This window comes from Lampris incognitus, chromosome 13, assembly GCF_029633865.1.
Source record: "Lampris incognitus isolate fLamInc1 chromosome 13, fLamInc1.hap2, whole genome shotgun sequence".
In the NCBI taxonomy this organism is placed as follows: Eukaryota; Metazoa; Chordata; class Actinopteri; order Lampriformes; family Lampridae; genus Lampris; species Lampris incognitus.
Window position 1 is genome coordinate 47852160 of NC_079223.1, and position 12444 is coordinate 47864603.

At 40.8% G+C, this 12444-nt stretch overlaps 1 protein-coding gene across 4 annotated transcripts in view; it reads right to left on the reverse strand.

Annotated features, from left to right (window-relative positions):
* Nucleotides 1–12444, reverse strand: part of ltbp1 (latent transforming growth factor beta binding protein 1) — a 281927-nt gene that overhangs the window by 60829 nt on the left and 208654 nt on the right. For all 4 annotated transcript variants that reach the window (XM_056292168.1, XM_056292167.1, XM_056292166.1 and 1 more), the window contains one exon: nt 11181–11303. In XM_056292168.1, the coding sequence (XP_056148143.1) occupies nt 11181–11303 (123 nt within the window). The remainder of the gene's footprint in view (nt 1–11180; nt 11304–12444) is intronic.

Genomic DNA, 12444 nt, shown 5'->3' on the forward strand with positions numbered 1-12444 from the left:
AGAAATCCACACATATAAATGCTGCAGACAGAAAACTCTACATATAGATGATGGACTAACACATGCACACATCTGCAAAAACAATCAATACACATGCCCACAAAACCACTGATGCATAGGCACATGTACACACACACACACACACACACACACACACACACACACACACACACACACACACCCAGCACGCTATGTCTGGGCAGAATGAGAAATATGTGCTTGTTTTGGTGTCAAGACCACCGTCAGATTTAGTTTTTTAATTACAACCAATGTCATCCATCCCCCAGCATTTAGTGGGCACCATAAAACAAAAATACATCAAATGCATGTTTTGCTGATGTGCATCAAACCTTGACATCTGGCAGACAGTAAAATACTCAGAAAGAGCAGAGGAAGTTGTAATTTACAGCTAATAATATAGTGTACCCGCGGCTAAAATGTGGAGTGTGGCATAATGGCGAGTTTAAAAAAGTTGCAAAGTGGTTTGGACTGACAAGCAAACATGGCAGATCAAGGTAAAACGAGAAGAGTGCACTCAGTAGGGTGCAGACCCCCACCAGGCGTATAGCTCCTTCCCCGGTACTCAGGCTTGGCAACACTCAATTGCGGTGTAAAACATGTTTTTCAAAGGTTTTGAATCACCACAATCACAACAGGTCCTTGATCATACAGTCATAACCTTGCACAAAAATGACCTGGCTGACAGGCCCAGTGGTATGCGAGATTAGCAGCGGACAGGTACACAAACACACGGACAGAAAAACCGCCGTTCTTCCTGCTATTATCAGACTTTTGCGCGGCGCCCAAGTTAACTGAACAGGAAATATGGGGTAAAAAGTTTTTAACATGCAGCACTCCAGCTAAAGCAATCTACCTAATCAAAAGGTTTTGCCTGTCAGTCTGTGGATGCACAGCCTCCTAGGCGGACCCTCGCACGAATGCGACCAATATAAATTTAACCTTTACACAAAGAAAAGGTTTCCTATGTGACCATTTTGGTCTGACCCTAAACCTGTCTTTATTTCATAATATAGTAAAGCTGGGTAAACCATTTACGCTGGCGCATGTGCGACTCACATCTACGGTTGACTCAGATTGGGCAGCGACACGAATATCCAACACTTCCTGTTTTGACTGCAACCTAGAGGAACTAGTTCCTTTAAAAATTTCACAATTTTTGGATAATCAAAAAAAATTTTTTTTTAAATGCCCCCCCCCCCCAATTGTATCTGGTCAATTACCCCTCTCTTCCAAGCCCTTGCTGCTCCAACCCCTCTGCCAATCCGAGGAGGGCTGCATGCCTCCTCCGATACATGTGGAGTCTCCAGCTGCTTCTTTTCACCTGACAGTGAGGAGTTTCACCAGGGGGACATAGCACGTGGGAGGATCACACCATTCCCCTCAGTCCTCCCCGAACAGGCACCCCGACTGACCAGAGGAGGCGCTAGTGCAGCGACCAGGACACATACCCACATCCAGCTTCCCACCCGCAGACACGGCCAATTGTGTCTGTAGGGACGCCTGACCAAGCCGGAGGTATGACAGGGATTCGAACCGACGATCCCATTGTTGGTAGGTAACAGAATAAACCTTTACGCTACCCGGATGCCCCCGGATTATCAACATTCTTTTCATAACTTTTGATCATGTCGCTGCCCAACCCAAGTTGAGAGAGACTAAATGCCCTCACTGGGCCTTCATACCCTGTATGCCTTGCAGGCACCCCTGATGGCGGACATGACATGTTCTATAACTTCTTCAAGTTCACGGCTGGAATGACACTGAAGTTAGCTTAAGGGGAAAGTTAAGGGAAACATAAATAATGATATTTGGCCACTGATTCTCCGTTCTCGCCAGGTAACAAAACACACCTCTGCCGAATAATGCATCCACACTGTAAATTTTCTTCCGGACGTGTATGAATCAAATGGTTTTACCAGCACATATTTTGGGCTGTTTTGATTAATGACCTAAGATGAAATAATAGGGGATGCATTAGTCGGCAGGCAACAATCAGTTCTGCCAAACAATGCATGCACCCATGAACACTCAGTAATGACATAAATTAAAGTTGATAGGAATGAAATGGTTTTATCAGGACATACTTTATTTGATCGACTTTGACAGAGTGTATTTGAAACCTCACATTCATTTTTCCGCATTTAAAAACCTCATTTTAGTATCTACTTCTACTGTGGATTGCTTCTGTTAGGGGTCACCACAGTGGCTCATCCATTTCGATCTCTTCCTGTCCTCTTGTCACACCAGCCACCTGCATGTCCTCCCTCACCACATCCATAAACCTCCTCTTTGGCCTTCCTCTTCTCCTCTTCCCTGGCAGCTCCATATTCAGCATCCTTCTCCCAATATACCCAGCATCTCTCCTCCACACATGTCCAAGCCATCTCAGTCTTGCCTCTCTTGCTTTGTCTCCAAACCGTCCAACCTGAGCGGTCCCTCTAATATACTCGTTCCTAATCCTGTCCTTCTTCATCACTCCCAATGAAAATCTTAGCATCTTCAACTCTGCCACCTCCAGCTCCTCCTCCTGTCTTTTCATCAGTGCCACTGTCTCCAACCCATACAACATAGCTGGTCTCACTACCGTCTTGTAAACTTTCCCTTTAACTCTTGCTTGTACCCTTCTGTCACACATCACTCCTGACACACTTCTCCACCCACTCCACCCTGCCTGCACTCTCTTCTTCACCTCTCTTCTGCACTCCCCGTTACTTTGGACAGTTGACCCAAGTATTTAAACTCATCCACCTTTGTCACCTCTACTTCTTGCATCCTCACCATTCCACTGTCCTCCCTCTCATTCACGCATAGGTATTCCGTCTTGCTCCTACTGACTTTCATTCCTCTTCTCTCCAGTGCATACCTCCACCTCTCCAGGCTCTCCTCAACCTGCACACTACTCTCACTACACATCACAATGTCATCCGCAAACATCATAGTCCACAGAGATGCCTGCCTGATCTTGTCCATCACCACTGCAAACAAGAAAGGGCTCAGAGCCGATCCTTGATGTAATCCCACCTCCACCTTGAACTCATCTGTCATTCCAACCACACACCTCACCATTGTCACACTTCCCTCATACATATCCTGCACCACTCCTACATACTTCCCTGCAACTCCTGACTTCCTCATACAATACCACACCTCCTCTTTCTGCACCCTGTCATATGCTTTCTCTAAATCTACAAAGACACAATGTGACTCCTTCTGGCCTTCTCTATACTTCTCCACCAACATTCTCAAAGCAAACATCATATCTGTGGTGCTCTTTCGTGGCATGAAACCATACTGCTGCTCGCGAATCGTCACCTCTCCTCTTAACCTAGCTTCTGTTACTCTTTCCCATATCTTCATGCTGTGGCTGATCAACTTTATACCTCTGCAGTTGCTACAGTTCTGCACATCACCCTTATTCTTGAAAATCGGTACCAGTATGCTTCTTCTCCACTCCTCAGGCATCCTCTCACTTTCCAAGATTGTGTTAAACAATCTAGTTAAAAACCCCACTGCCATCTCTCCTAAACACCCCCATGTCTCCAAAAACCTCATTTTAGTATAACTATTTGAAATCACATACTTAAAAACACACTGACAAAGAGCACTGAAGAGTTCGCTCTAAGAAAAATTCAGAGATTAATAGATGTAAATTTCAGACCAACCGTATCAAGGAAATGCTACTACTACTGAGTCTAATAAAAAATTAATGAATCTAGAAGTTCATAACTTCAGATCGCTTATCATCATTGCTGAACTTGACAAAGAATATTATAGCCCTTTTAAACAGTAATTTGCCTTAAAAATCGGTTCCGTTAATTTCATAATGGATATTTGTGATAAACAAACCAACCACCAACAGGGAAATGAAAGCCTCTTGTCTATGAGACCGCTCCCTTGAGAGAGCTCCAGCCAGCTCACAGCAGGGTCTGTAAGTGTGACTGGCCATCTGGTCGCCAGTTTGTGGAGCTTTTGAACAACGAAAACGTTGGAGCAAATTTTCGATTTGCCATCAATTGCCATAATACTCCCAATATTAAAAAGCTGCGCAGTTGATTTCTCAGAAGTGAATTTAATTGTGAAATACCATACGGAAATTGGAAAGCCATTATTGGCCTGTTTCTCTGCCGCTTTGGTGCTCGGCCCTTGGGTATCTTCGGACCGCAAGGCATAATGGCCCAGCAAGGTCCAGCAAGGGTGTCTCTCTCGGATCTGAGTCAAACAGAGATGTGAGTCGCACATGTGCACGGTTAACATATCGGGCAGCAACAGACAGCAGCGCTTGTCGAGTGTGCTAGAGATAAATGATGAGAGGGAGCGTCGATAGTGAGGACAAATGTTTTTCAAAGGTTTTGAATCACTGCAACCACGAGAGGTTCTTTATCATACAGTCAAATGTGCACAAAATTCTTTAGGTCCAGTAGATTGTGAGATTAGCCACACACACACACACACACACACACACACACACACACACACACACACACACACACACACACACACACACACACACACACACATAATTTTCTTCCAGACTATCCACCTGGTGGGGATAAAAAAAAGAGCTTCAAGTAAAACTCAAGTTCAACCTTGTTTTTGGTTTGGTGGTGGAGATGGTGCAAACACAACAGCAGTGATAATAATAATCATAATAATAATAATAATAAAAATTAAAATAACTTTGTTAATAAAAGCGCTATGTAAATAATGTTACAGAGTGCTTTACAAAAGAAATAAACCAGACAAGGCAAAAATGAGAAAAAGATCAAAGGACAAGAGCAAAGAGGGGGTAACAATAAATGAATAAGGCCAAACGGGTAGGAACAAAAATAAAAACAGTATAAATAAATAAAAACAAATATCAAACATTTCCAAAACCTTTGACAAAGAGACAAGTTTTAGGAAGAGATTTAAAAGAAACTAGAGACTTATTGTGTCTGAGTTCAAAAAGAAAGAGAGTTCCATAGTTTGGAGGCCTCTAACAGCAAAAGCCCGATCGTCCTTTATGACAAACCGTGGCCTTTGATTAACCAGCAGGGCTCCATCTGTGGGTCTTAATGGTCAACAGGGTGCATACCAGGTCAATATATCAGAAATGTATCTAGGAGCAAGACCATTTAAGGCCTTAAAAGTGAGCAATGACATTTTAAAATCAATTTAAAATCTAACACAGAGCCATTGTAGGGAAGCAAGAACAGGGGCGATGTGATCATGCCTCTTTATCCCAATAATGAGTCAAGTAGCGGTGTTTTGTACCAACTGGAGACAGTGGAGGAAGTCCTGGCTGATAACTGAGTAAAGTTTATTGTAATAATCAAGCTGAAAATAGATAAAATTGTGTACAACTTTTTGTAGTCGAGCAATTGATAAAAATAACTTAATTTAAGAGATTATCTTGAGCTCGAGAAAACATGACTGAACAAAATTTTTGACTTAATTATCAAAACAGGGGTTAGCATTGAATATTACCCCTAGATTCCTAGCAGCCTCTTTCAAGACTATTTGACAGACCACCAAGATTAGGACCAAAAGGGCTGATGGAATTGGGGGGACTGAACAGACTGACCTCAGACTTATCATCATTAAATTTAGGGAACTGTTGGGACATCCAGGATTTAATATCAGAGGCAATTTGAGAGATTTGCTAGGTTGCTAGGATCTGTGGGTTTTAGTGGCATTTATAACTGAGTGTCATCAGCATAAAAATGGTAAAACACATCATGATTTTGAATAGCCTGGCCAAGAGGCAGCACGTATATGGAAAACAGAAGGGGGGCAAGAACTGAACCTTGAGGGATACCACAACTCAACTGAGCCATCAAGGAAGCAGAGTTATCCAGAACAACAGAAAAAGTTCTGTTGGAGATGTATGAGCGTGATTAATTAAGAGCCGAGCCCTTGATGCCTACCCAAGTCTCCAAGTGATGTAAGAGGACACTGTGATCAAAGGCAGCACTTAAGTCTAAAAGAACTAAAATCGAACAGTCACCTCTGTCTGCAGTCAGCAGTAGGTCATTAGTAACTTTAAGTAGAGCTGTTTCAGTACCAGACTGGATACTGTTCAAAACACAACTAGTATTCATCAAAGAGATCAGTTGAGATTAAATTGATTTCTCTAGAACCTTAGATAAAAAATACAATTTGGAGATTGGTCTGTAGTTACTTAAGGACAGGGAATCCAAATTGGGTTTCTTTAGCAATGAGTGAACAATGGCATGCTTAAAACTGCCTGGAAAAGAACCAGAGGCCAGAGAATTATCAAATATTTGCAAAATAACAGGGGTAACAGTGGAAAATACCTTTTTGAGCAGCTTAGTGGAGATGATGTCTAAGATGCAGGAGGGGAAGTTCATATGGGAGACTGTACTCTCTAACACTGAAATTGTAATGGACTGGGTAAAAGAGGCAGCATTAACATGGGGAATGGAAAGAATGCAAGGGTCAGGCTGGAATTGGGACCTGATATTCTCCACCTTATTTACAAATGAGTGAGAAATTTTTCCGGCAGCTCAACATCACGTTCAGAAAAAGAAATGGAGGGACCGTTAATAACAGAATCAATTACCCTAAAGAGAACTTTAGGATTGTGGTTATTTCTACATATCAATTAAGAGAAGTAAGCTGGTCTGGCATCCTTAACTGCTTTCTGGTAAATTAACATTCGGTTTTAAGGGTGTTATGTTCTATTTCGGACTTGGTGACCTTCCATTTTCATTCAGATTCAGTACAGAGTCTTTTAAAGGCTCGTGTGTGATTGTTCAGCCAGGGGAGATTATTTGATTGTTGTTTCCTAGTTTTAAATGGTGCAATCTAGTTGAGGATGGATAGGCACTGATCATTGAATGAACATTTTTTAAACTTTATTAATAGTTTTGTTTCTTAAAAATATACACACAAAAATTAAAACACATAAAGCCCCCCCGGACACCTAAAAAAACAAAACAAAAAAACAACCAAACAAATCCAAGAGGAAAAAAAAGAAAGAAAACAAGACAAACAAAATCATCAATTAAACATGTATGAAAACAGAGGGGCTTTGTGTGTTGCAATTGGAACCACTCAATAGTCAGACACCTAGTGCTAAATACATAAATGCACACAAACATCCGCACATACACACAGACACACAGATATATACAGTATGTGCACATACTTATACACAAATAAAGAAATATACATACCCACACATCTCAATACTCATATTTAAGTCCAGGCAGACATAGGCAGACAGGCTCATTGACAATAACACATGAAAAAAGCACTTATTCCAGCTAAATTATCCTGAACTTTTAAAGCATCACTCATTCCTAGTCCTAATGCTTAGAATAAAAAGGGTAGTTGTTGTAATTGGGAGGAAAGAGATCTATTCTGGTATCTCTAAAAAAGACAGAACAAGAGTGAATTCTATAAAGGGAGACCAGGCATCCATAAATTTCTGATGGGACTTACACATCTGTTATATCTGAGTTTTTCTAATGGAATTCAAGATAGCACTTCTTTGATCCAACTTGTGAATGATGATGATGGGGGCTTATCAGATTTCCAATTGCAGAGAATAAGTCTCCAGGCTTGAAGTGAGGCAAATGTTATAGAGTTAGATTGGGGTGTAGTGATGTCTACGCCCTCACTGGGAGCTCCAAAAATGGCAGCGATTGGGTTCGGTTCAATTGTTTTACAACAAATACACAAGAAAGCTTCAAAGATACGATCCCAAAATGTAGTCAGAGATGGGCATTCCCAAAACATGTGCCCAACTGTGGCTTGGTTCAGGTGGCATCTAATACAAGTAGTACCAATATTGGGATAGAATTTGGACAGTTTCTCTCTCGTGTAATGTACATGATGTAACACTTTAAAGTGAATAAGGTGATACCTAAGGCAGAGAGAGGTGGTGTGAATGCACTGTAAGGAATGTTTCTATATCTCTTCAGTGAGCTAGATGTTTAAATCCAGTTCCCAGGCTGATTTTGTTTTGGCCAAGGAAGGGGAGCCAATAGCTTGGATAATCTTATATATTTTAGAAACATTTCCCTTGGTATCCAGGTCCTAATCCAATATGATGTCTAACATGCTCTTTTCCTGCAGGACAGGAAATGAGCAGTGTTCTTTGGCAAAGCCGCAGGCCTGGGGGTATCGAAAAAAAGTGTGTCTTTGGTATATTATGGTCCTGTTGGAGAATTTCAAATGAAGTAAAAATGCCATCTACGAAAAGGTCACTAAAAAAGACCAAACTGTTGTTATGCCACATTTGAAATGCTGCATCAGTCCGGGAAGGAGGAAAAAGATGGTTATGTATCAAGGGCATGTACTATTGAAATTAAAGAGTTTTCTGAATTGACGCCAAATTCTTAGAGAGCTTTTTATCACAGGATTATTGACATGTTTAATAGTTCCCCCGGGTAGTGGAGAACTCAGTATGGATATTGGAGAGACTTTGGGATTAGAATGGGTCTCCATAAGGGCCCAGCTGGGGCCACTTTTATTTCCAAACACTGCAATCCAGTAAGTTAATTTAGCTATGTTGGCTGACCAGTAATAAAACATAAAATTAGGCAGTCCCAGTCCTCCCGTTAACCTAGACATCTTCAAAATAGTTATTTTTTATTGTGGCCTGGATCTATTCCAAATAAATTAAGAGATGTGACTGTTAGGTAAAAAGAGAGGAGTAATTTGGAAGAGATATAGGAAATGAGGCAGCGCTGTCATTTTAATTGTATTAACCCTGCCTGCCAAGGAAACCAGTAGTGATGCCCATTTCACAAGAGCTAGCTTTGTACGGTCTAGTAAGCATTTAGAGTTATGGCCATATAAATAGTTATATGATTGTGTAACAGTGATTCCCAGATAGGTAAATGAATGGTGTTCCAGCTTAAACAGAAAGCTATTTTTGTTAAGAGCTGATGCTATTTGGTTAATAGGAAAAAAGCAGACTTTTGGAGAAGTTTAATTTATAGCTCGAGAGTCTTCTGAAACGGTGAAACATATCTATAAGCCGAGGTAGGGATTCTACTGGACCAGATATGTAGAGAAGGAGGTCATCCGCATAAAGTGAAACTTTATGGGTAGAGACCCCTGTCACGATGCCAGCTATATTTTCTTCTGCTCCAAGGACTATAGCCAAGGGCTCAATAGCAATATTAAATAAATATGGAGATAGGCTGCAGCCTTGTCTAATGCCGCAGTGAAGGAGAAAATAGTCTGAACATATGGAATTGGTTTGAAATGATGCCTTTGGGGTTGTATAAAGTAGTCTGAGCCATGTAATGCATACTGGGCCGAATCCAAATCTTCCCAGAACAGCCAGAAGGTACTTCCATTGGATCCGATCGAAAGCTTTCTCGGCATCTAGGGAAAGTACAACTTCTGCTTGCTGGGTAGAATGAGAAGAATAGAGCACATTACACAGTCTCCGTATGTTGCAGAAGCATTGCCTACCAGGTATAAAAGCTATGTGGTCAGGTGCAATGATGCTAGAAATCACTGTTTAAATGCGTTGAGAGGATCTTGATGAGAATTTTGTAGTCAGAACACAGATGCTTATAGCCCAATAGGTACCATAGTCTAATGGATCTTTGCCTTTTTTGATAGAACCAAAATCATTGCCTGTGTCATCGTTTCAGAATGAATTTAACAGTGTATCTGGATTGAGAGGGGATATAGAGAAATTAAAGGATGATGAATTAAAAGCATCACAGAATTTAACTGCAGAACCAGCACTGAGAATGCGAGAGTGTGTTTTAGGACAGCAAATAGGAATAGAGAGCTGTAGTGGAACTTGCATATCCACCAGACACTCAAGAGAGAAACTAGATGAGAGTATAATGTCTAAGATGACCGTTTCATTCTAATATGTGGTACTGCAGTAGTCAGTCAACATGGCAGTAACCAATATTACCACATGTATCATCAGTAAGTAAACAAAAAGGATCTTTGGGTTTTCAATTTTAAAACAACAGCTTAGCTAGGATGAATATTAGACAGTGCATAGCTCTTTACACAGCCAAATGCTGCAGAAGTTTGTAAAAGACTTTTATCGAACGATATCAGCGTTAACATATAAATAGTAAATGGACAGCTTTATATAGCACTTTTCTAGTCTACCAATCAAAGCGCTTGTAAAATGTATGTCTCACATTCAACCATTTGTACAAACATTCATTCACTAATGGTGGAGGCTGACATGCAAGGCGCCAACCTGCTCATCAGGGGAGGTTAGGGGTTCAGTGTCTTGCTCAAGGATACTTTGACACACTCTCTGGAGGAGCCGAGGATCGAACCAGGAACCTTGCGATTACTAGACGACCCACTCTACCTCCTGTTTCTTTTGTTTGACTTTGGAAAACGTGCTGATCTAACAGCACTCTACCTGATATAAAATGGATCTGTGGGGCTTGAGTGCTCAAACATCAATGAAACTACCCCATATCACCACAGGTATCAGTAAGTTAAAAGAAAAATGACAATCTTCAGTATTGCAAATATTTAAACTGTAAAATAATACCATACACCTAAATAATTGCAGAGAAAATGAATTGGTTACTATAAAAATAAGTCTTTAAATAGATATGGCAAGGCCCTATTACAGACACAGTGTTAAAGGAAAATTTTGCCAATGGTTTTGTGCATGCACAATCAGTAGTGATGGGTAATGTAGTTGATTGAAGCAATAAAAGCGTCACTACATAATATATTAACAGAGCAACTGGTGTTTGCCTGCTCAGAGCGCCACAGTTCAAACACGTACCAGAATGCATTGTATGCCAGCTTCTGTATTGTCCTCTGCACTAATGTTGTGGGATATCATTTCCACTGTTGGAAATGTAGCTTAGTCAAGAGACAAGGATGTGTTCTTTAAACGGTATCTTTAGAGTAGATTAGAGCAGAGATTAGGAACCCAAGCTAAACTAGACGGGTTTTTCCCATCCACCACCTGATGTAACAATACATTACTTGGTGGGGGGGGGGGGGGGCATTGTGTCACTGCCGCCACAGAGATACAAAAACAATCAGAAACAATTTCCAAAATACAAAAACAATTTCCAAAATGCAGATAGATGGACAAGAGGTTGAAAATCAGCAAATTTTCCCTTTAACTTGTTTTTTTCTGATTCAGTATTTATGCTTTTGAGAATGAGTGTATTTGTTGTAGGTGTAAGCCATACCGTCACACTGGTTTCCAGACAGCGAGACCCTGAGGCCTGACTCACAGGTACAAGTAAAGGAGCCCTCTGTGTTCTGGCAATGGCCACTGGTACACACTCGCTCATCCTGGCACTCGTCTATATCTGAGAAACCACAAGCAACACTCAGTGAACTCACAGGCATTCCTACTAACCTCATAGTTTAAATCATAGTAACTCATGGGACAAATGAGGCTTCTTTGACCCACTGAGGGTGCATTATTGCTAAATATTGCTCACGATTGCATGATAATTAGAAAAAAAAGGTATGCACACAAAGAACCAACTGTACACCAAATAGTGAAAAAGAATAGGTTCCCAAAACTTGATGCCAGAACGGAAGCAAGTAACTTTTTGTAGTTATTTTTTTTCATTCAGCAGATGCTTTCACACAGAACTTACAGTGTCATGAAATCTGCAGATACATTCAAGTGTCAACCTACAAGCTTACAGCAATGAGCAATGGCAAAACCAGAGGCAAGAGTGCATGTCTGTGCATTTCTAGTTCACTTGGTATAATTTCAAAACCGTTGGATCACCAGTGGTGATGCAAATAACAGGGGATTCAAAAGTAACTGGCTAATCCGTGTCATGGTTACGTTTCAAGACAATCTACGGATTAAGGTATTCCTGGAAAAGTAAAGTTCTTCGAACATTTCATAAATGAAGTAAGCGACCAAAAGAACAAGCGTTTTTTTTAGTGTCTAGTGGTTGTGTTGTGTTTCTACCCGTTAATACAACTTATCACTGCTTGCTGCTACCTTCTGTTTGAACTGAGGCCATGCTGAAACTGGATATCAACATGTGACATGAAATGGCTGAACGGGGACATCAGCGCTTTTAAGCTGTCGTCAATTACTGATCAGCACGCTAAGCATGTTGCGATGTAGATTGTTCAGCTAACCTACACGCCAAATATCAGTGCTGGAGCAATAATATGCACTTTAATTTGAAAATTACAAAACAGTTTTATTGATGGTGTGGAGTTAACACTGGTGTCAAAGACTGGTGAGAACTGCAAATTGCAACGATTATACTCATCACTCGGTCTTGACTTCTGAGAATGTTCCCATGATCCAGAGAGAGAGAGACAAAACCTCTCATTTAAGCCTTGGACTGAAACGACTTTCAGAACATGGGAAATATTTAGTTTGAGTAAAATAAAGAGTATAATATTTCCAAAAAAAAATGTGGCAAATGCTAAACATATTGTTTTCTTCAGTATTTATTGGAGCAGAATGTGCTC